Here is a 25,609-nt window from a genome sequence, read left to right on the forward strand (position 1 = left end):
TTTTTTTTTTTTTTTTTTTTTTTTTTTTTTTGTAGATGGACACAATGCCTTTATCTTTATGTGGTGCTGAGAATCGAACCTGGGTCCCGCCCATCCTAGGGGAGCGCTCTACCGCTGAACCACAATTCCAGCCCCAGGATTTTAACCTTGAATGACTAACTATTGCTATACTGAGCCTAGGTACTTGCTAAATGTCTCATTCACCCCCTTCTTTTCCAGTACCCAGTCTTGTTTCTGGAAGATGGGGGAATTTTTCTCAACAAGACTACTGAGCAAGCCAGAAATAGAGATAAAAATGAGGCAAGTTTGCAAAGCCTAAATGGCCAGCCCTCTACCTGAGCCACACAGTCTGTGCCCTGAATGTGGATATGGGATGCATGTGATGTGGAGAACTTCCCTGCTGAGACCTCCTGCCCTGCCACCACGATGTCTAATTTCAGATGCAGGAGAGTCAGTGCCCAAATCTGAGGGATCTAAGAGAAGCAGGAAATGTACACTCGTTTCTTTCCATCTTCTGTCTGAGGTTAATGGAGTAGAGAGGTGGCCTCTGAATGGAGGCAGTTGCCTGTAGAGATGGGGGATCAACCAGGAAGCTGGTCAGTCACCAACACAAGACGGAATTCAGTCCCTGAAGACAGACTAAGAAAAATGATAAATAAGAAAGCACACTCAGACACAGAAATAAGGAATACATCTATTATTATTTTGAATAATTCATTTCTTTTTAACTCTTCACTTATGAATTCTTTTCATTTCAATTTAAATCAGTTATCAAAAGATAACTGATAACTATCAAAAGATAGCTATCTTCTGGGTTACTCTATCACGATATCTAACACTGCAGCTTGCACATCATTAATGCCACAGATATTGAATGGATTTGATTTGAGGATGTTCATTCCAAAAAGATGCGGAGCCAGGTTGAAGAGTACTATGGTTTGAATGCATTTCTCCAAAAAAGCATATGCTGGAAACTTAACGCCAAGTGCAGCAACGTTGGGAGATAGAGTCTTCATGGGGACTCCACTCTCATAAATGCATTGATGCCAGTTATGAAAGAGTTTGAAGGGTCTCTCTCTCTCTCTCTCTCTCTCTCTCTCTCTCAGTGGGGGTTGGAGGCAGTGGTACTGGAAATTAAATCCAGGGCACTTTACCACTAAGCCACTGAGCTATACCCCAGCCCTTTTTATTTTTAAAACAGTCTGGCCTCAAATTTGTGTTCCTCTTCAGCCTCCTGATCCTCCTGTCTCAGCCTCTTGAATCGCTAGGATTGTAGGTTGACTTGCATCTGCTCTTGAGTTCAATCTGTCTCACAAGTGCTTCCTTTCTCTACCACTTTCTATCATGGGATCATGTAGCAAAAAGGCCTTTATCAGATGCAGGCTCCTAAAAGCTTGGAATTCCCAACTTAAAAGAATTATAAAAAAATCAATTTATTTTCTTTATCCAGTCTGTGGTATTCTGTTACAGCACATAAAATGCAGACAAAGAGATAAGGAATCCATGATGGGACAAATCCTGATAGCTCATCATTTCATCCTGAATCTTGGAAGAATATAGGAATTTACTCAGAATTCACAAGATTCCTAGAAGAGAATATCCTATGCACTTGGATTCAAAAAAAAAAAATTAAAACAAGAATAGATTAGAGTCTGAGGTGTAGCTCAGTGATAGAGCATTTGCCTGGAATGCATAAGGTCCTGAGTTTAATCCCCAGCACTAAAATAAAAAAAATAAAATTAGATGGTGGCTAAAATTATATTCTGACTCATCTAGTAATGGAACAAAATGATCTGGCAAACAAAGTGAGCTCTCCTTGAGTTCAGGGTTTTTTGTTTTGTTTTGTTTCTATTTTTGTTTTAGATAAATCTATATATGGAAGAGGAGATAAGGGTGGGATAAATACAAACAAGTGGTACACACGACCGCTTGGGCAAAATGCCGGAAAATATAATATAGGCCTGCATTCATATCTTCTCTCTCTCTCTCTCTCTCTCTCTCTCTCTCTCTCTCTCTCTCTCTCATTTTTATTTGTTTGTTTTAAGCAGTTTTTAGTTTACAGACCAAGAAAAAAATAAACATGGTATATCCATCACTTGAAGCAATGACAGAAAACAGATATGCCTAACTCTTAATTTTGCTTTGATCTTTTATATCAAGAAAGGAGGACTTGAACCTGAAAACTAATAGACAAAAAGAGCTAATAGAGAAACAAAATTCAAACAAGGTAAGGAGATACCTAAATGGCTCCTTTTTAATGAGCTTGAGTGTTCTAATTTTTTTTAATTTTCTTTTTTTTTCTGTTACTAGATACATACACTTTGATTTTTTTTAAGTTGTCAGTGGACCTTTATTTTATTTATTTATATGCAGTGCTGAGAATTGAACCCAGTGCCTCACAAATGCTAGGTAAGCACTTTACCATTGAGCTATAAACCCAGCCTGAGCCTGAGTGTTCTGACCTAACCAAATTATATCCCAGGACACTGAGGCAATTTACCTATGTGCCTACCAATCAGGCAGGAATCTTTGAGAAATTAGAGAGGATGGTAGAGAATGGGGACAGACAAAATAGTCTTGATTTTTTAAAAAGAAAAATAAGGTAGATCCTGGAAATGACAGACTAGAAAACTTGACATTAACCCACAGCAGAATTCTAAAAGGGTTTATCTGTGAAATTTTAGAAAAGAAAGTGACAAGCATCAACAACCCACATGTTTAGTACATGTAAGGCAGGGCCATTTCAAAATAGCTAGAAGATAAGATTTTTGAATGTTTTCATTTACAAAGAAATAAACATTGAAGGCAATGGGTATGCTAATTACCCTTATTGGATCATTACACATTGTATAAATATATTGAAATATCACCCTGTACTCAATAAGTATGTGCAATTATTATGTTTCAATTAAATTTTTTTAAAAAAAAGCAAAGGAAAAAAGTTAAAGTAGGCCAAGCTGCTTTTAAGAGCATTACATGACAAAGAGATCAAAAAAATTCAAATGTAGCATACATATATTGATTTCTGCTGCTGAAAATGTCCTTCATTATGTATAGTGGAGAAAGGGGCAAAGACAAAATACACTATTGTGCAGTTCTACCAATGAATAATTTATGTATTACTGAACTCAGAGGTATTGGCTGACTGCTGCAAGATTCTGGATTCAGTCCTACCCTAATCCATACATTTGTGAACAGCATTGAGACTTAAGAAGTAAAATCATTAATTTCTGCAGGTGACACTAGACTGGGAAAGAGAGCAAAATATACTGGATGAAGAATCACTAAACCATCTCAGCACACAGCAGTGATGTGAAGAAATTAAAGTAAAAATATTTAAATCCTACACTGGATAAATCCTTAAGTAAAAATATATGACAGAATCTCTGGAAACAAGCCAAGAAATGGTAAAATAATATACTATGGAGATAGGCTCACCCAACTGGTCCAACAGGAAGAGATTGGCTTTGACACAGGTCAAAGGAAAAGACCCGGAAATAATATTTCTGGTAAATCCCACTAAGAGCTTCAGGTTATGTCTTCAGAAACCCATTTAAAGGCAGTTTTTTCATTTTCTTAAAGGCTTGATGAGTTAATGTCATTAATCTTAGGGTGCTTATCTGTCAAAATGAGAATACCTGAGGGATGTGTGTATGTGTGAAAGACTGGGAATCATGAGAAAAAGTGGGAAGTTTAGTGTAAAAACATGAATAGCTCCAGGGAAGAGAGGATATGAGAGCTAACCACAAATATGTGAAGAACTGTCATTCGGAGGAGAAAGCAGACAAATTCACATAGTCTAGGTGTCTTTAGAAGAGAGGAGGGAGTCCCTCCCCAGAGTTCACAGGAACTAAGGCTTGGACTCCATTAAGGCATTTCTTCTAATCCTTGCTATCCAAAACCAGAATGAGCTGGTAAGCTATTGGCCAGATTTTGGCTAAAAGAAATGGTATATGCAAAAAAGATGTGTAAACTCTTAACAGGTGAGTTAAGACACTCTGTTTCTCTGCTGTGTAGTTCATCATATGGTTTATTCCCTTATACATAATGTCTATGGTCTAATGAAGAAGGCAATATATCATGGTGGTTAAGTTTAACTGCTGGGAGCCATTAGCCAAATAGGTATGACAATTTCCTTGCCAGCGTACCCCATGTTGCAGTGACATTGAATGTAGGTGACCTTGCTCAAGGACCAAGGCGGATTAGGGTGTTCCCGGTTTAAGATAATGGTGTTTAGGGCGTTCCCAGTTTAGGTTCCAGGTTTAAGGTTTAAGATTATTCCTGCTGGGAATAGGGCGTATCCTGCTGCCTGAGTTCCCCTTGAGTTCTCATGGGATTCAGAGTATATTTTGGGAGACAGAAGCCCAGTGGAGGTGGATTTGGGCAGAGAACGTGGATTTCCCCAAAACGTGTTTGTATACGGCTGGTGTGAGTTCGGGAATAAAGAGTTGCTGTTTGAATCTACAAGCTGTGTGGTGGCTCGTGATTGTGTGCCCAGCCAGACTGCGGCATTTGTGCCCAGCCAGACTGCGGCATTTAACAACCACCCACCCAGATTTGAATCCCAGCTCTGCCTCTCATCAGGTGACCAGTGTGAGCTTGAGCAAGCTAGCTAACTGCTCTGGACTGCACTACCTACCACCTTTCCCCCATTTGAAAAATGAGAATGTAAGCATTTACCCCATGGGTCTGCTGTGAAGATTAAACAAGTTAATGCATAGGAAGTCCCATAACAGAGCCTGGCACACAGGAAATACATGGCAAAGTTTGCAGTTTATTATGATTCCTCTACAACCATTTTAGTACTCTAAAGAGTCCTGGTTACAATTCTGGGCAAAGTGTGATGTTCACCTGAGACTTTAGCACTTTAGAATATTGCAAACATATAGAGAACGCTACATGCAGCAAAGAGAACAGCTGGACAAACTTCTCATTCTCAGACCTACGTGATTTCTAAAACCAGCTACCACTGGCAGATATTCCTGTCCCCCAAGTCGCCCTTACAATGCAAGTTGCTGTCCCATCATAGTTTTAGCAAAGGCCTGGGATATGGATCCTGGAACCTAAGAAGCAGGCTCCACTGAGGACAGCGCTGGCTTCTCAGGTTCCTCTCCCAGATCCACAATCCGGATGGCATTTTCTTTCTTGGAAAGCCAGAAGGCCGCATAGACTGGCTCTGAAAATTTGCAGTCAAACTTGTGAACCAGCGTCATGCAATCATATTCTACACCATAGAAGGAAAGGGTCCCTCCCGGGAAGTTGACATAGATCCCAAGCCTCCGGAAAGGGCCAGCTTTGAGTGGGGTCTCTGTGTCACTGTGCCAGGCTGTGAACTCCTTCCCGTTCCAATGGAGGCTCCAGGAGAAGTTGTTTCCAGAAATGCAACTGTTGCGTTCCTCCCCTTTCCGGTCAATTCCTTTGCAGGTCAGGCCAAAGTAAGTGCCTGCCCCGGAGATCTCTATCTCAAAATAGTACCTGTGCAGGTACAGACTCTGTTGGGACAGCACCTGCCTCCAGTGCAGGAATCTGCTGGGGAGGTCTGGGTAGGGATGTTCCCAGGGTGTGGTGTTGGTGACTTTGCGGTTGTCCTCTTGCAGTCGGAGATACCTATGTGCTGTGTCCGGGTCAAATGTGATATCGTGAGCATCTGAAGAAACACAGAAGGCAAGAAGGCTGTTTCAGGAAATGACAGCTGATTCTGACAGAATGCTTTAAACCCAGATGGCCTCCAAAGCATGTCTGGGAAAACACCCATCCCCTGTTGACCCTTGACCCAGCTGCTATTCCCTTAGGAAAAAAGGAGGATAAAGACAGAACAGGGTGAACACAAGTCACTTCACTTCATTCCTTTCTGAAGCTCAAGTTGCTCAGCATTCACTGTATTATTTGGTGAAGTAAATCAAGAAACTGAATTTACTCATTCATTCAACAAATCTGTGAAGAAAGCCAGGCACTATTCTATCAGTGTTAGCAAAGGTTTGGGGATATGGGTATAGCTACATTCTATACATTCACTCATTAAAAAAAAAAAATCTTTGTAGTTGTAGATAGACAGCCCACCTTTATTTTATTTGTTTGCTTTTATGTGGTGCTGAGGATCAAACTCAGTGCCTCACACATGCAAGACGAGTGCTCTGCCACTGAGCCCCAGCCCCACGTTCACTCATTTTCAAAACTATTTGACTAATAATTAGCATGTCAAACATTTCCCCAAATATATTCTATTTCTAATCCCAGAGAATAATAGCACCTTCCTGCACACAGTTGCTCATGTCAGAGCCAAGTCATTCTTGACATGTCTTTTGCCCCCATTCTTAAGCCCCATCCCTCCACACACAGACAAGAGAAAATCCTGTAGGTCTCCACACTTTTCTCCAGCCCTCTGCTTCAACTCCCGTCTAAGCCACCATCAAATCTCACCTATACCAGTGCCACAGGCTCCTTATTGGCTGCCCATAATAATTCAAAAGATAATACTATGAATAATATTCATAGCAATATTCAAAAAAGGGAAAAGTTAATATGTATAAAATATTTTTAATGCAGAAGAACCTGAATTATAATAGCATATGTTTAATTTTTAGTTTAATGTAATGAATAAAGGATTTTGAGCCAGGCATAATGGTACATCCCTGTAATCCCAGTGTTTGAGGAGGCAGGAGGACTGTAAGTTTGAGGCCAGTCTAAGAAACTTAGTGAGACCCTGTCTCAAAATTTAAAAAACAAAAATTAAAAGAGAAAGGGCTACAACTGACTGCCCCTCAGCTCAATCCTCAGTACCACACACACACACACACACACAAAGAATAAAGGGTATTTGGGTTCTTTTATTAAAATGAGTCTGCTTATAAAATATAACTGTGCTTCTGTCAGGAAGCAGGAAAGAACAAAGAAAACCACATGGAAACCAAAACATCCTGGGAAAAAAATAGGAGCTGTGGCAAGAACAGGAGATAGTTATCGTCATAAGTAAAAACCAGAGAAAAAGGCTGTCCATGAGTTTCTCCACCAGTGGTCCCCCTCAAAGAATAATCAGAAGCAAGGTTCAATGGCATGTTCCAAAAATAAGTTATAAAAATAAGCATTGGCCACACAGTGTAATTTTTCCTCTGCTAGCAGATGAGATCTGATGAACTGGTTAACCATCATCGAGTGTTTTTTATTTTTCAATTTAACTGTTTTAGTTGTCAAAAATTGTACATTTTTACAGTGTACAACATGATGTCTGAAAATACATATATATTGTGGGATGGCTAAACCAAGCTAATTAACATCTAATTAACATATGGGCTACCTAACATATGCCATATGCATTTCTTTCTTTGCGTGTGTGTGTGTGTGTGTGTGTGTGTGTGTGTGTGTGGTGAGAACACTTTAAGTCCATTCTCTTAGCAATTTTTGAGTTCACAATGCATTGTGATTAATTACAGTCACCATGTTGTACAACAAGCTCTTGAACTCATTCTAACATGAAGTATTGATTAGAAATACAGTGCTTCAATTCACAATAGCTAAACTGTGGAGCCAACCTAGATGTCCTTCAGTGGATGAATGGATAAAAAAAATGTGGCATATATACACAATGGAATTTTACTCAGCAATAAAAGAGAATAAAATCATGGCATTTGCAGGTAAATGGATGATGCTGGAGAAGATAATGCTAAGTGAAGTTAGCCAATCCCCCCAAAATAAATGCCAAATGTTTTCTCTGATGCAAGGAGGCTTCATAGTGGGGTAGGGAGGGGGAGCATGGGAGGAATAGATAAACTCTAGGTAGGGCAGAGGGGTGGGAAGGAAAGGGAGGGGGCAGGGGATTAGCAATGATGGTGGAATGTGATGGACATCATTATCCAAAGTACATGTATGATGGGGCTGGGGTGGTGGCTTTATGGTAGCGCACTTGCCTAGCATGTGTGAGGCACTGGGTTTGATTCTCAGCACCATATGAAATAAATAAATAAATAAATAAAATATAGGTCCATCAACAACTAAAAATAAAAAAATTTTTTTAAAAAGTAGATGGATGAAGACACGAATTGGTGTCAACATACTTTATATATAACCAGAGATGTGAAAAATTGTGCTGTATATGTGCAATAAGAATTGTAATGTATTCCACTGTCATCTATTTTTTTAAAAATCAATAAAAAAATACAGTGCTTTTAACAATGTTAACAGAACGGGTAGATTTCTTAGAATGACAAAACAATGTGTGGTGCAATTCTGTCCAAGCGAGACTTAAAAGTGAACCATTTGGTATCTGGCCAAAACTCTTAAAAGTGCCAAGATTATTAAAGACACAGAGAGACAGAGGGCTGACATAGACTGGAGAAGACTAAGGAGATGGAAACATTTGTATTCCTAGGTTGGAATCTGGACCAGAAAAATTGGTGGAAAATGAATGAAACCTAAATAAATTCTATGGATTAGTTAATAGTATTGCAACAATGTTAATTTATTAGTTTTGATCAATGTATTATGGCTACATACAACATTTAGAAAAACTGAGTGAAGGTATACAGAATTCTTTGCCCTATTTTTGCAATTTTTTCTAAGTTTTAAATTATTTCAGAATAACTATTATTTAATTGAATTTTAAAAGGTGTATTGTTTAGGGATAGTCAAGAGGTTACAAGAACCTGAATTCAATATGAAAGATGGTGGTTCTCACTTCAGTGTAATGTCAGCATTACACTGACATTGTCACCTGGGGAAGGGGAATCTGTTCACAACTTACATTGAAGGAACTCTTTCCTGGTTTTAGGCTCAGGTTTTGAGGTCCGATACTTGCGCTGAACGATGGCAGAAACTTGAGTTTTGATGTCATACTCCTCTAGAAAAATCAGAGAGTTGTGAATACACATCTGCTTGGGTAATCAAGAGAACTTGAGAAAACTGCACCCTTCCCTGAGCTTCCTGAGGCTAGAGAGGCCTGGTGCCTACTAACGTGGAACACATTTAATGGATCACACCACTTTCACGGATGAGATACAATCACCAGAAAAAGATCCCACGCTGATTTGAATTTTTACCTCCTAGCACAAGCAGCAGCAATGTGAGATGCTAATCATAGAAATGCATCCCATTGCACAATGTGACTAACTTACCTTCTCCAGATCTTAATTATAAAATAAAGCATACATGAAGTATAATTATAAAAATAAAGTTAAGATATTGTTCCATTAGTCACATGACCTAGCTAAAGGATGGCTTGGAAAATAAGCATTCCCCAATTTACTCATCCTTGCCTGTCTCTCTATTTCCCCATAGACCGTTCCTAGAGACACACCAATTATAGTCCATGGCCCAGAAAACTCCTCACCTTCTTTGGAGAACTCCTGGAGTTTTTCCTTGTAGTTCTCCAACAGCTGGATTAAGTGTAGGGTGGAGTCTGTGATGACCTTGCGGATGCCTGACAGTTTATCCTTCAGCCCTATGTAAACACTAGGGAAAGCAGTGTCTTCCGTGTTCTTGAACTTGCAGTACTCCTACAAAAAGGAAACAGAATAATTTGCGTCTTAAATTGTTTCTTAAATTGGATTGTTCTCCTTTCTACATCTTTAAAATGGGTTGATAACATACTTCAAGGAGAAAAATGTGTGTACAGTGTCCATCTCAGGTCTAAAAAATAAAAATAACGTTTTTTTTAAATGCTGCTAGACTTTAAAAAGTGGGCCTTTTAAAAATCAAGCGAGAACATGAGCTTTTAAAATCAGGAGGGACCTAATATCCATGAACAGCTCTAATACACAGCCCAGACTGGGAGTCATAAGAATGAGAACATTCTAGCCATGGTAGGGCGGGAGGAGCTAGTTGCAGTATTCTAAAGATCCACAAACCATCCCTCAGACAGGAATGCTACCTTCTCCTTGTCAATTCAGTCCAATGTGTAGTTTTCTATAATTCTTTTACTGTGCTTTCCAGTTTGAAGTGTTTTCATATAGATGATCACATTAAGTCACTTCAGTTCCAAAACAACACAGGAAACAGGAAAGATTGATTTCAGACGTAAGACATTATCAAAACTCACAGGCAAATGAATATTGAAGAGCAGAATGGATACAGAAGAACACTTAACCATGAACATGGCTATGCCAGAGCCAAGGAAGAGAAGAAAAAGTACAAATCAGAAAGTTGATAGCACAACATTTTAATATTGTACAAAGATTTGGTTACTATATTCAACAAAACTAGAATTTTATTTCAGTGTGGGGAAAGAATAAATTATTCAATAAATGCTGTCATTTCAATTGGCTGACAGTTTGGGCAAAAATAACTTTTCTTTCACCAAAATTAATAACTGTTATCCTATGCTAAAATATATCTTATACATCTTAAAGTTTTAATGTAAAAAACAAGTTACAAAAGGAGAAAAGAAAACAAGAAAAAGTGATTTTTATACTCTTTGGGCAGGAGATCTTGGAAGAAACTTGTGACAGAAAGTCAAATTTTTATCCATATTCATTTGCTGTGTTTTGATATTGAAAATTAGAGACACAAATGAAAAAGGAGACACTATTCAGGGGCTGGAGTTGTGGCTCAGTGGCAGAGTGCCTGCCTCACACATGTGAGGCACTGGGTTCTAGCCTCAGCACTACACAAAAATGAATAAAAAAATAAAGATATTATGTCCATGTATAACTAAAAAACATTTTAAAAGAGAGAGATACTATTCATATTTTTTACTATTTTTCTTTGTATGTTTCTCTTTCTCTCACTTACTATGAGAGTTAACCATAAAAGACTAACTATGGCTGTCTTTGGGTGCTGGGACTATGGGTTATTTTTTTTCCTTCATATTTTTCTGTACATCCCCCAATTTTTCACAATAAACAGTTTATTGCACCTACAAGGGATTTTTATTTTTCAAAAATGCAAGCAAGAAAAATTATTTTGTCTTTTGGAAGAAGACTTGTAAATTATTTATTCCAATCTTCTGTTTGGATAAGTGAGAAATTTGAGACCCAGAGAGGTTGAATATATATTACTAAAAGCTACACAGCTTATTTATGATAGATCCAGGATGATGAAATTTACCCCCAACCTAGTGTTCCTTTCCTGCAAAATGACATGTTCTTTAGATCTGGTTCAAAAGGCACATATCGTAATGTATAATGATACATTATAGTGGAAAGTTCCTTCCCTCTACTGAGCAGTCCTCAATGACCCAATAGACACAGCTCTGTCTGAAAAACAGCAGGTGTCCAGTTTTATCCCTGCCAGGTAAGTTTCCACACAACTGCCAGGGTGCTTTATAAAATATACTCATCTGCCTTCCTCACTCCCCCTCCCAAAGTCCTTCACAGTCAGATGCCTGCTTGGCCCCACCAGCCTCATCGTCCATCACTATGAGCCCAGCATCCTGTGCTCCATCTCTATGAAATGCCTTGGTTCCCCAAGCCAGCCATGCTTTCTCAATCCTCTGTGCTTTCGCACACTCTGTTCCCTCTATCTGGAACATACTGCACCTTGAACATGACTTACCTTCTAGGACCTTCCCTGCTCTGAGGGATCCTCCCTACTCCTACCACTGCTGTACTCTGCTGAATCAAACCTGTGTCTCTGATTCCAATGGGGTTTTATCAAAATGCAGTCGCATTCATAGATGTGCCACAGGCTTGGTAGAAGAAGGATTCTCCGTGGTGCAGCTGCATGGATACCTCCACCTCTTCCCCTGCCCCACCCCTCAATTCTGTACCTCCAAAAAGAGGACGGTGTTGCTGATGGCCGCCAACCTCTCCAGCTCCTGCTTGCTTTTCTCCATCTCTACACTCCTGTACTCCAGGTGGGTCTTGATGCCATTAGCCTGGTTCAGAGCAGCTTGCTCTTTCTCCTCCAAGAAGAGCATCACATCTGCCTGGGCCTTCCTCACAGCAGCAAGCAGTTCCCCAAACTGCTCTTCAGCTACCACCTTCACCTCCGACACTGACACCTGGCAGGGATGGAGTGGAAGGCATCCAAAAATTCGTTAGTGAGGCATTCAATTTCATGGAAGCTCAACATAAAATATAAATAAATAAATAAACAAACTCGAGAAACCCATAAACGAGGGAACAATGTTCTACTGTAAAAGGAAACTTTTATTCCTGGAGAAAAGATTTACTCTCCTGAAATGTAAGTGCTTCTTTGCTGATTGTTAACTTAGTCTCCTTATCCATTTGATGAGATTGCTATGTGACTTGTAGGATTTCTTTAAGCTCTGACAGTCTGGGTCTGTTAATCAAGTTTATGAAACCAATTTTTTCTACAAGAGAAATGTCTGTATTCAGTATATTTGATAGTATACTTCAAGAGGTAAATGAATAACTTGACCTTTTTGCACAAATAGATAGTGTGAATCAGCTTTCTCAGCATTTTATTACACCTGGTTGAAATGATCACTGAACAGTCTGAGCCAAAAGCACATTTAAGATCATGGTGTCTCTGCAAAGCAGAGACAGGAAATGTTTAAAATATGTGTAGGTGACCATGGTAACCAAGAAGTTACAGGATGAGCATTATCAATGCAAAATAGAATGCTGCAATCAAACTATAAGACAAAATCAATATTAAGGGTTTGCATGTTGATATGCATGCTTGTGGAACTCTTTCATGAACATCCCTTCTGAATGCCTTCAATTACTAGAACATCTACAACATCAATCTGAGTTCTAAATGCTGTCTTCTTCTCTTTAATAGTTCTTAAGTATGTAGACAGCTCCTTCTGCATCTGTCCATACTGTACAATGCTCTTAAATTTCACAGGTCTTGGATATTCCCTGACCCAACCCCACAACCCAAAGTCCATTCCCTACCTATCTCAAGTCTCTCCCATTGTCCCCACCATCCTATCCCATCTGAGATCTCTCTGAGCATCCCCTCCAGGTGCTGTTTTCTGTTCCTGGTCCCAAGGGTAAGTTCCAGGCCTCTAAAGGGAGTCAAAACAATAGATGCCCTTAGGACAGGTACTGCAAGGGCACCTCTCTATCCTGGGAGGCAGGGAGAATAAGACTCAGACCCAAAAAGTGAAACTCAATAAGAGAAGAAATCAGAAAACAAGGGTCGTTGGGCCCAGGGCATGTGGGAACCTGGAGGTTTGAAGAAAGATGAGAAAAAGAAATGATGATATCAGGTAGGAGGACTTCTGTCGGCTGGGGACCCTGCCTCAGACCAAGACTCAGGAATGTAATCCCAAGAGAATTCATGGTCTCTGATCAGCCTTTGATCCAGTGGCCAAAGGAGGAATAAGCAGGGAAAAGGAAGCAATTGGGATCGTTCCTGGAAGGGGGTAGGAAAGTATGTAGACACTCCCTCCATTCTCATTTTTATGCCAATGTTTCTATCACTTGTTGGCTTATTAGGCTAGGGCAGCTGGGCACAGCTGGTAGGAGGAAGAAAGAGGCTAGATGGCAGATTTTCTCTAAATTCCTCAAGCCCAAACCAAGAAAAGGCTTCAGACAGATGGCTGTATTGAGAAGCAAGGGTAGCACCAGAGGTAGTTTAGGAAACTCAGAGGAAATCTATTGTTCAGACTCCCTTTGGAGCTCTGGGATGTTCAGGCTGAGCCTCACTCTGGGGAGAAGGAAGGGCAGCAGGCTGTCCAGGAGCTCCAGCCAGCAGTCATCTCATTAGCATATTAAACTGATGCCCTCTCGAGACTGGAAAGGTAATAGGACTTAGCCCTTTGGTCACTGTGGGCAGTAGGTCAGGGGCACCACCTATACCCCTAATGGACTAAATACACAGGCTTTTGTTGAGCAGGTGACCAAAACAAGATGCCAAACCTACTCAGCAGTTTATGAAGCAAGAGTTTACAGATGTTGCCTCCTTGTCATTATAAATACTATGAATTCTGAGACAATTAATCATAACTGGATTTAAATCTAAATGTCAAAATATGTCTTCATTTTATAAATATGAAAGCAAAGATGGAGAAATCTACCTTAGAATACAGGTGAGATTTACTCATCACTTTTTTGGAGGAGGGTGGTATAGCTGTTGATGTCTTATCAAAGCTCTACATTAAGGAATATGCTAGATCCCTGGCTTACTGCCCTTCCAACCCTATTAGGCTCAGGTATCCAGACTCCATGAATCATAGAGGCCAGCAGAGGCTCCCTGCCCTGCCTACTCCTGATCACTATCATAAAACAGGAGGAGGACTAGATATGGGTAGTCACATGAGGTGGGTAAAGAACCCAAATCCATTTACTCTCTATAATTCCAACATGTAGTTTCCTCATAGAAATATCATACTGTGAGATAAGAGGCATAAATCTGAAGACAAAATTCATGATCCACATCCCTTCCCTGCCACCAATGAGAAGAGATAGTATAAAGGGGGCCTTGAATGATATTGGTGATTGGCTCCTACTGTAGCCTCTCCTTCCTAAACCTTCCCATTGAGAAACACTTCTTTTTTGCATGTAAATAGAATGTGTGACGGATATTATTTACTACCCAAATGATGACAAATAAATAGTGCAGATAGGAGGGGCTACAAACATATCGAAGTAGTTAACAGTTAGTGGTTTATATTTGAGGATGGTGCACATGCCTATCAGTGTATGAGTCATTCTTAGGTTGAGAGAGCAACATTCCCAGGTTCTCCTGTCCCACCAATCTAAGGCACCCTAGACAAGCCTTATCACATCCCTTGTTCATGAAGGTCATTGTAAAATTACCTCCCCTGGTTACCATGCCATTATGAGAACTGAGTAGGGATCAAAGTGTCTAAACATTGAAAAGCCGGAAAAAAAGCTAAAATGTGATTCTCTAAGTCATTTGAATCCTGAAAATCAACTATCTCTGAAGGTTTATAAGGATTTAAAAGAGTAATTATTTTTCTTCCTTTAATAAAATATTGTGGGCAAGAAAGAGGTTTCATTCTTCAGCAACTAATTAGTTATAAACACAAGAGGTGGAAATTATGGGCTGGGGTTGTGGCTCAGCAGTAGAGCACTTGCCTAGCATGTGCAAGGTGCTGGGTTCGATCCTCAGCACCACATATAAATAAATAGATAGATAGATAGATAGATAATAAATAAAGGTATAAAAATTATTTAAAATAAAGGGGTAGAAATTAAGTTAAAATGGATATATGTATTACATTAGGTGGGTGGGTGGATGGATGGATGAGTGGATGAATGGATAGGTAGACAGATGGATGGACATGTATATAAGTAGGCAAGTGAGTGGATTTGTAGGTAAATAAATGAATGGAAGGATGGATGAATGAATGGATAGGTGGGTGGATGGATAGATGGATGAAATTATTCATTCTCAGCATATGAAATGATACTGCTGACTCATTATCATAGAATAAGTGTTCAGCAATCTTTTCTAAGTAGTGGTTATTGGCTTGCCACCAATGAAAGCTATTTGTGGAATTGCTTGGGTCCACTTATAGAGTCTATTTGGAAAGTGGCCACCACTAGAGTGACTAAAGCCAAGCAGCCTGGTACACCATTGGTCTTATCAAGTACCATCCATTTATCCCGCAGTTCTAAAGTCTTTTATCCGGATGCCAGGAAATACATGCAGAACATCCTCCCATGATGGAGGAAGCCAAGATTTTTTATAATTCCTGGAGCTCTAACTAAATACCTCTCTTTTATACACACAGGCACATTCATACACTTTTCTGCTGGTCAAGAATGCACATATAAAAATAATGCTGTTATACCATGACTAATCTTGGTTCTACTCTATATTAAAAAGCAAATCACTTGCCAGCTTTAAAACTTAAGCAAATTTCATAACAAATCCTGACATCAAGGTGAGGCTGCCTCATAGTTTAGCCAACTATACCTATAATTCTCCTAGCAGAAAAACCCACTGGACCTACAACCCATGTCCCACAACCTCCTATAGCCTGACTGACCCTGAAGAAGCAGCCAGACATGCTGAAATATAACAGGTGACCCACACCCATCTTACCAAAACGGACTTGTGATTGGCTTGAAGCCTGGCAATGGCATTTTCATTCAACTTGAGTTTCTGCTCCAAGTCTAACTGGGTGGACCGAAGTTCAGCCTGAGAAACAGAAAGGATAGAGTTAAGAAGGAAGGGGCCCAGTTGTACTCAAAAGTCCACAAGGGCAATGACGCTTTTCATTCCTTAGGTCCCTGCCTTTCTTCCACGAAATGGAAAGTTTGACCTCTGAAGCTGATCTCAGAAGCCAGTCTAGAGGTGTGAAGCGTGGGCTGTGTGCCAGGGCTGTTCTGGGGCTGAACTCAGCATAAATTAGCTAAAATGTATCTGGTTTAAACAGTGCTAGATCACCTCTTATTATGCTTTCTATACCCATATAAGGTAAAAATTATTATCTTCATTATGTAGATGATAACATTGAACCATTTACCCAAGGTTAGCAGCTCATTGGTGGAGTTGAGTCTAGACCTTCTGACCCCAGAACAGCCTAACAAGGAGAGTGAGCCTTGGAGCCAGACAGCCAGGTAGGGAGTCCAGCTCTTTTACTTAGCAGCAAAAACTTTGGAAAAATTTACTTATGGATGAAAAAGACATTTTTTCCCTTATACTCACACTCAACACAGAAAACTTTAGTGACCAAAATGTGTGTGTGTGTGTGTGTGTGTGTGTTTTCCCCACACATAGCAGTTCTCACACACCAGCTGGGTTTTCTTCAATTTAACTCGATTCTGAGTTAATTCTGATCATGTCAGATCCACAAGTTGAGGACTCAGGTCCCATAAGACTGCAACCCCTACCACCACTTCAGATGCCAATCCAAGTCCAGGTGGTAACCCCTGCCTCTGACTAACCAGCTAGAAATCAGAGGTTCCACCACCTGCTCCTCAGGTTCAGTTATTTGCTAGAATGGCTCATAAATTAAGTAAACATTTTACTTATGTTACCTGTTTATTATGAAAGAACACAAATCAGATAGATGGAAGATGCATGGGGCAAGGCATATGGGAAGAAGCACAGAGCTTCTATGTCTTCTTTATGCACTTACATGTTCAACAATATGGAAGCTCTCAGAACTCTGGCCCTTAGGTTTTTATGGACACTTTATTATATAGAGACACAATTGATAAAATTCATGGCCACCAGTCAACAACTCAACCTTCAGCTCCTTTCCTTCCCCAGAGGTTGAGAGATGGGCTGAAAGTCCCAAACACCTAACCAAGTGGTAGGTTCCCTTGGCAAGTTGTCCCCATCCACAGGCTGTCCAGCAGCTCCAGCCAGCAGTAATCTCATTAGCATACAAAAGACACAGATCACTTCAGAGATTCCTTAGGCCAGGCTCCATGGCACACACCTGTAATCCCAGTGGCCCTGGAGGCTGAAGCAGGAGGATTTCCAGTTCGAATCCAGCCTCAGCAACTTAGCCAGGCCCTAAGCAATTCAGTGAGACTCTGTCTCAAAATAGAAGATAAAAAGTGCTGGGGATGTGACTCAGTGGTTAAGCACCCCTGAGAAAAGAAAAGAAAAAAAGAATGAACCCAGACCATGCATCCCAGGCAAACATTCTATCGTTGAGCCACATCCCCAGCCTTGCAAGGGTTTTAAGAGCTATATATGTGTCAAGAAATGTGGCCAAAGATCAAGCATGTATTTCTTATTATTTCAGAACTTAATGCCTCTAAATTTTCATATCTTCACCTATGAAATGGAGATAAATAAAGTGCCTGCTTCCTAAGATTGTAAGATAATGAATTAAATGAGATAATGTATGTTAATAAAAACTTGGATTGCTTCTTGGCCTTTTGGCTAAGAGCAAGTATAATAAGAGCTTGGTACAGTACCAGGCATGTTGAAAGTACACCCTAAATGTCAGTGGTTGTCTTTGAGATCCTCCTCCTCCTCATTATCATCCATCTTACTATTATGGCTGATTTCCCTTCATACTCTGTGTTTGCTCTTGGAGGCAGGTAGAGCCAGCCGTCGCCACTCCAAACCCTCCCCCGAGTCCTCCCTCCCTCCCCTTACTATAGCCCCACTGCCACTCCAGCCAAAGCAAGTGCAAGTGTTTGCCTGCCTTGACCTTGCCTCCTGGGACTCCCTAAACAACTTCTGCCAAAAAGTCTGCCTGGCAGAAAATCTAAGACTTTGCCAACTTCCAAGGCCCTGTCACTTCCCTGCTTCCACAAGGGCATGAGATAGCAAAAAGAAGTAATAATAATAATAAATAAGCAGCTTTCAATATTTTTAATAGCTTCTGTCTGCATTTAAAGCTGTGAGTCATTATGCCCCAACAGATCTCAAAGCGCATAAATTAAGTGCATAAATTAATTCTCCCAAGGAAGCCTGGGGGTTCCAGGCTCCCCAGTGGGGAACACAGATGCAGGTAGAGCAGTCACTTCACAAGTACACTCTGCAGAAGGCTGGTAACCTTTGACCAGTCTAGGGAGCCCCATGGCTTCTCACCCCTAATACCTGTGACCTAATGCCTAGTAGTAGAGAATGAGAAAGAGTCAGGGGTCTGGCCTATTGGGGGAAATCCTGGAATCTTTTATAGTGACCCATTCTAGAAGAAAGGGGAAGAACATGAACTGTTTGTTTGAAAGAATTGAAAGACATAACAGAACACACCCTAGCAACCAGCTCATACAACATGGCACCTTAATAGCAGCAACGTGAGTTAAAGCAGTTGTTCCCAGTCATGTCCTAAGGAGACACCCAGATATCCAAAGAGGGGCTTCTCCTCTATGTCTGCAGACTACCATAAAAGGAGAAAAGGGCTGCTAAGTACTGAACCAGGATCTCTCTGAGTGAGTCACTCCAAGGGAAGGCACTCCCAATTACCACAAAAGGTGGGGCCAGTTGGGAGATTCGTATATCCAGTTATTCCTGTTCCTAGAAAATGATGGGTTGTCTCAGACTCTGGTTTCAGGGTTTCCCAAGATCAGCCATGCACACATGGCCAGAGTGGGCCCTGCCCATACCCTACCCAAGTGTGGAACAGTGGTACCTATGAGCATAGATGACCTTCTAGCAAAGGGCACAGAGAGACCTGCATGCTTCATCAAGGTATTGGAAAAATGTACAAAAGGCACAATATTTGGGGTCTGCAGACCTGTTGCTTGCTGGCTTATAATCTTGTCAAATCATTTAGATTCTCCTCTGGTACAAGGTCACAGAAATATGTTGACTGAATATTTCCTTATTCTGTCTACAGAGCAAAGGGGACATCCAAAGCTTGGTGGCTGGGGATAGGTTAGAGATGCAAAGGGGAAGAACTGAGAAAATGAGAAGAGAGACGAAAATTCCAGATGGAGTCAGTTCTCTTGTATTTCCAACCATGTGAGGTTAGCCCTCTAGAGACTTATCTTTGTAATCACGAGAATTTTACCTGGATATTGATTCCATTCCTCAGTTAATTGATCAGGACCTATTGCATGCTAATTCAGTCAACTGAAACACTCACTATCTGTCCTTGGAAGGCTTATAGCCTGGTAGGCTACTTATGAAAAATCAAGTTACATCAAGCACGGTGGCACACACACAATCCCAGCAGTGTGGGAGGCTGAAGCAAAAGGATCACAAATTTGAGGCTAGCCCAGGCAACTTAGCAATACCCTGTCTCAAAATAAAATTTTATATATATATATATATATATATATATATATATATATATATATATATATAGAGAGAGAGAGAGAGAGAGAGAGAGAGAGAGAGAGATAGGGATGTAGCTCAAAGGTAGAGCTCCCTGGGTTCCATCCGCATTCTCAGAAAAAGTTGGGGGTGGGAGGGAAGAAAGAAAGACCAAGTTACATAGTACTGAATCCAAGGCCTTCCTTACAATTTCTGGAAGAAATTCTTGTCCTGAGTGTCTGCATATCATCCACCTACTGGCTACCAGCAATCAGACTTTGAACAATGCTAACTACTCCCAGGTAAGCACAAAGACTTTTGGCTCTCTGATACTTGGTTCTTGCTCTACATGGAGAGTGTGACCATGGTCAGCATCCAGTCCTGACTTTTCTAGAACCAAGACTGAAGTTGAAGGTAGTGGCCCGGTACAAGTGGGGTCTCCAAAGATCTAAGGCCAAGCTCAACTCATATCTTCTCCTTCAAGAACCCTACCTTAACATTCCCAGCAATGGCTGCCTCCTTTGAATATGCAGCACTTGCAATGTGCCAGCCCTTTAGCACTCTGTGAAGCCAGGGTATGTGCCTTGGCTTCCTGACTAGATTCCAAACTCTGGGAGGTTGTGGACTGGGCAGCTTAGCACTTAGCCACAGACTTCATAATGTATGATAAGCATGAAGAACAGGAAAGAACCACACAGGACAGAATAGACAGAAAAGGTGGTCATAGGAGTCCCAATTTTACACTGCTCCCCACAGACATGGGGTCTCATTTCCATGGTGGCAAGTCTGAGATCCAAAGGTGACAGGAATTAGCAGGAGCCAGTCAAGACCAGCTGCTTTTAAGAGGAAAGGGGTCTGGGGGCAAAGGGAACCACTAGGTATAGCTGGGCTCTCAAAGCCCACAGGTCTTGCCTAATGGCCTAGCTATTGCTAACCACAGAAGCTTCCGAAAAAGCTAACTTGGCAGCTGAGAAATGTCAATCACTCTGTAGATCCCCAGCAGGATCTCAGTGCTTTCTGTCCCCCCAGATGAACCTGCCATTACAATTTCCTGTACACAATGCCTGCCTGAATAATGATTAGCCCACTCCAAAGTGACCTTCAGAGAGTAACTGCAGTAGGCTTGGGCTAGCTGAAAGGAACCCTAGGTTTGGGGAGCCTTAATGATAACTGATAATTCTTTCAAAACAATCACAGTGGAGCTAGAACCTTAAGCTTCTTAAGCCATCAAGGTCCCATGTCTTCTGGGCTGTTTGCTTGGGCTCCTTGTAAGAAATCCTTTGTTCCTAAGATTTGGTGGAATTGCATAGAATGTAGCTGCACTCACAGAGTAAATCTGCTCTCCAAGATGAAAATGAGGACACAGGGTAGAAAGGACATAAGATCTCGGTAGCAGACCAGAAAGCAGGGGGATCTGTGTTACAGGGCTGCCACACTGTAACTATAGCCATGACTGCTTTTCAGCCCCCAGACTACCTTAGAGCACCTCACCCAATTGCCTTTATTCTACTTTACCCAGCTCTTTCCTAAGATATCTGAATTTGGAGTTCTGCCCAGCTCTCCTGCTCAAATTTCTATCACCCTAAGTCTCTGTGGCATTCTAGATGCCGTACATTTAACATTTATATTGTGTAGGTGTTGGTCCAGGCATAGAACATTTCTGAAGGAAACAAAGTACAGTTAAGAGGAGGCAAATACAGGGATTGGGGATGGGCTGGAGACCTCTCTTCCCACTAAAATCGATTTGGGTAACATTGTTATTTAACAACTCCATATATCATTTTCCAGTTAAAAAATAATAAAATTCCAGCCAGGCATTGGCTCAAGCCTGTAATCCCAGCAGCTCAGGAGGCTGAGGCAGGAGGATCTTGAATTCAAACCCACCTCAGCAACTCAGCAAGACCTTTTCTCTAATAAAATATAAAAAAGGGCTGGGAATGTGGCTTAGTGGTTAGGTGCCCTTGGGTTCAATCCCTGGTACCAAAATAAATAAATAAAATAAAATTCCTATATTATACCCAAAGGGAATAACAATACATTTTGTCTTAAAATCTCTACCATATTTGGCCAGTTTTTGGAGTAAAACATATCAAAAAGATAAAGTTATACTGTTGTAATTTTGGAGTCCTTCCTTCATGTCCCTCCAGTAGGATGGCTTTCCAGAAACTTCCATGCCTCACTGCATCACTTAGTCAACTATATGAACTGAGACAAATGTGGTGGAGATAATAAATTTTTTACCTCACAGTTATTTGAGAATTGGATGAGAAGAGCCACAAAAATTCATTTTGAACAATACTCAGTATTTTGACAATACTCAGTGAAGACTATTTTCCTTAACTATGTGGAGATTTTTCCTTTGATGTGTATATTTGTTGCTCTTTCTCTTAGTCTGACATCCTTGGTCACAGGAAACACTGGAAACAATTAAATGACTTCCCAGGCCGGAAGCAGTGACTCATTGACATGTGGAATTCAGAGCTCTCCAAAACAACTCCCACCAGCACTAGATAAAATATGTGTCTAGGGATAGGCATAGAGGGGGTGCCCTGGTGTGCACACCCTCTTTCCCAGAAACCTCTTTCCTTTACTGCCAAGGAGCATTTGCCAAGAAATTACTGTAAACATGCCAGCCATGCATTTGGGAAGTTGCTGCAGGTATGACTATAAGAAATGTGGGACAGAAGTCAACTGTACTTCCCTACAGGAAAAAAAAAAGTAAGAAAAAGTGCTCATGGAAAGTCAAAGTGGGAGAAACAGAGCATATAAACTTGCTGAATCAATTCCCAAGGATTTCTCTAGGTCCTCAGCTTTAAGACAAAGGTAAGTTATATTTTACAATTAATGCCTTTATCTGATAGAAGTAAAATTACAGGCTCTGAGCACAGTATTCTTAGTTCCTCCTGATACTCTACCTGGTGAGGAACTTTCATTTTCCGTAAGTTAACCCATTCTTGACATTACACCCAGACTGGAGTGTCAAATTCTATTACCTTAGCATTTTTTCAAGCTCTTGGATTTCACACTGATTATCTCTAGCAGGTCACTTTTCACTAGTCTTTGTTTAGGATAAGGGGAAAAAGAAAAATTAGGGGAAAGATTTATACTTTTCTCTTGAATTGCTGCCAAGGTTGGTGTTTTATTAATTGATAGTATACGTGCCATGTAATTCCCTCCAGAGAGAAACATCTCCTCTGAGCCCCACAACTTCTGCGTCCTACACCCAAATACCCATTCCCAAAAGCTACATGAAAAACAGCAGGAAACTCAGAGAGAAGCAGAGACAGACACAGAGGTAGCACGACAACAGGGAGACAAGGAGAGGACAGAGTGACCTACTTCATTTTTCAAATCCAAGGGCAACAGATTCTTATGCTGCACGAACAGCCAGGAGCTATGGCTAATTTCCTTTTTCTGTTCATACAGAGCACAGAAGTGACATCAGCAGAGCAAAGGATTGTGGTGTGGCTGGGCTTCCCCAGGCGAGCACCATGTCCCACTGCCCTGTCCCAGCTGGACAGACCCCAAGCACTCACCTCCTTGTCTCTGCGGGCAGCATCCAGGGAGACTGTAGTGTGGTCCTTGTGTTCATCCTGGCCACATTCCTGGCAAATGCACTGCTGGTCACTGCAGCAGAAGGCAACCAGAGGGCTGTGGTGGGCAGAGCAGGTGGGTAGGTCTCGGTCCTTTGATGGCTCAGTCAGCTGGTGGCTGTGCAGCTTACTGTTCTCCTGATGAGGACGCAGGTGCTCCTCACAGTAATTCACCATGCAGGTGAGACAGGATTTCACTGCCTTCACCTTGCTGGTTCCAAGGCAGAAGTCACACAGTATGTCCTCCTCCCCATCTTCACCGGGTGCCCCTGACTCTGCAGAGGAGCTGCCCTCTCCCTCTGTCTCCTCCACAGCTCTCCCGGGGGAGCCCAAATCCTCTTCTTCTGTGGGGCTGACAGACCCAGAATCTGAGCTGAGAGGGGCCAGAGGGTGAGCAGTGACGCCAGGCAATGGCCCTGGGGCCATCAGATCCAGTTCAGTCATCCTGGAGGCTCTGCCGCCTAAGCAGGCTTTCCTCTGCCCCTTGGCCCAGGATCTGTGCAGCCCAAGTCAGCCCAGAGAACCACGCCTACAAGATTACAGCTGCCCCAAGATTTTAACTGTTTACTGCCTCTAGGAAGAAGCTCAGTTACTCATAACTGCACTTCAGTCTTGGATGGCAGCCAACAGCAGTGACAGGGCAGCTAGATTACTCAGGCTCAGGACTGGCTCAGGAAGTCTCCTCCATAGCTCACGCCCCTCCTCAAGTCCAACCCTGAAACTTCTATTGTTAGGTGAATCATTTGTCCCCCCCGTAGGCTCTGCAGAAGACCATGTGTGTCTGTGGCTGCTCTAGAATCACTGGAGATTCCTGAGCTCTGTCGTAAGCCTGTGTGGCTTTGAGTGTTTTCACATCTCAGAACTGGGCATGAAGCAGCTAGCAGAAACTCATGGAAAAACCAAATGAGCCCTCTGACTTAGACTGGGGCGTAGCTCAGTGGTAGAGCACTTGCTTAGCAGGCAAAAGACTGCGGGATTTCCCACAACTGCAACCACAAACCACCTGGCTTCACTTGTTTCAAGTTACTTGCTTTTAGTTGACTTTAAAAATCACTAATTTTGGAAAGCCACAAAGCTGAGCAACATATTATTCATCTCCCACTAGCTGTGCTGTAGATAATACCTCGGACAAATGTGTCCACATGTTAACTTGAAGGATATCAGCTCCTAGAAGCCCCCCTCTTGGCTGCAGTGTTTCCTCCCGTAATGAAAAGCAAGAAAGTGCAGTTGGCTCTGCACCCATTCTTCTGCATGCATGGTCCCCACCAGCTGGAAATCAAAACTATCAGGAAAGAATTTGTGTCTCTATGGACAGATACTTCTCTCATCATTGTTTCCTGGATCTTACAGTATTACAGAGAATGACACTGTCCTTTCATTGTATTAGGTATCAGAAGTCATCTAGCGATAATGGAAGTGATACAGGTAGAGGATATGCAGTGTTTAGATGCAAATATTCTGTCATTTTTGTGAGACTTGAGCATGTGTGGACTGTGGTGTTTTCGGCAGTCTGTGAACAAATTCCCCTTGGATTTCCTGTGACGTTTCTGATTTCTGGATTTGAGAGTCTTCAGGACTTGAGTGTGAGTCAGCCCCCCCCTGGGGAAGTGGTAGGTGGGCAGTTGGAGATGTTGTGCAGAACTTCAGTAATGGCTTGTAAGGCCACATCCAACACTACAAGCAGGAGCAGAGAAGGAAACCCTTTCCCCCATGTGTTAAGCTTAACTCTTGTCTTATCCAAAATCATGACTTGCAGAAATTGAGTCATCCCAAGAAGTTTGGATGTTCTACGGAGCATAGGATGTCATTCTATTTTGTCTCTGCATTATGATGTGTTAGCAGGTGGGAGCTTGAAGATATGTTTAGGCCATGGAGTCTCCTTCCGTGGGAAGGGGCTTTTCAAAGCAGCCCTTTTCCCTGTTTCACCTGCTTCCCAGGAGGATAGAACAAAAATGTTCTCAGAAATTGGTCCCTGATCTTGGTCTTCCAGCCTCCCAAGTTTGAGAAATAAAATCCGTGCTATAAATTACCCAGTCTCTTGTATTCTGCCATCACAACACGAACAATTCGAAGAGAGTCAATCAGCAATCTCCCTGATATTTACATTGTGGTTGTCTACACCAAACACACACTTTGCGATTGAACCATTTTTGAAGTGCACACTTAGTTGAATGTCATTAAGCATATTTGTGTTGTTGCCTAGCCATTGCTACCATGCATCTCCAGAACTCACATGGACATACTCTTGCCATCAGTACTGAATTCGACTCCCCTCCCCAGGCCCAAGACAATACTTCTACTTTATGTTTTTATGAAGCTGATTATTGGGAATCTGAGATAAATGAAATCCTAAAAAATCTGTCTTTATTTGAACATCATCATTTTCAATGGGTGCAGTTCACCCCCACTCCTGGGTAGACCAAGTCCACTGCCAAGTCTGCAGGGTCTCAATTGGACTCTGAGTGACAGTCAGT

General features: G+C 41.5%; 2 protein-coding genes across 3 annotated transcripts in view; both read right to left on the minus strand.

The window, feature by feature from the left end:
• The window catches only part of Fbxw10b (F-box and WD repeat domain containing 10B), a 96,210-nt gene that overhangs the window by 48,105 nt on the left and 22,496 nt on the right, over window positions 1-25,609 (minus strand). The window lies entirely within an intron of this gene.
• On the minus strand, window positions 4,755-23,669 carry Trim16 (tripartite motif containing 16). The gene is made up of 6 exons (XM_015506111.2): window positions 23,079-23,669; window positions 15,919-16,014; window positions 11,699-11,932; window positions 9,323-9,488; window positions 8,738-8,833; window positions 4,755-5,647 (listed from the first exon to the last, which is right to left on the minus strand). Exons 1-6 carry the CDS (start codon window positions 23,577-23,579, stop codon window positions 5,064-5,066), a joined length of 1,677 nt encoding a protein of 558 aa, XP_015361597.1. The 5' UTR covers window positions 23,580-23,669; the 3' UTR covers window positions 4,755-5,063.

This window comes from Marmota marmota, unplaced genomic scaffold, assembly GCF_001458135.2.
Source record: "Marmota marmota marmota unplaced genomic scaffold, marMar, whole genome shotgun sequence".
Taxonomy (NCBI): domain Eukaryota; kingdom Metazoa; phylum Chordata; class Mammalia; order Rodentia; family Sciuridae; genus Marmota; species Marmota marmota.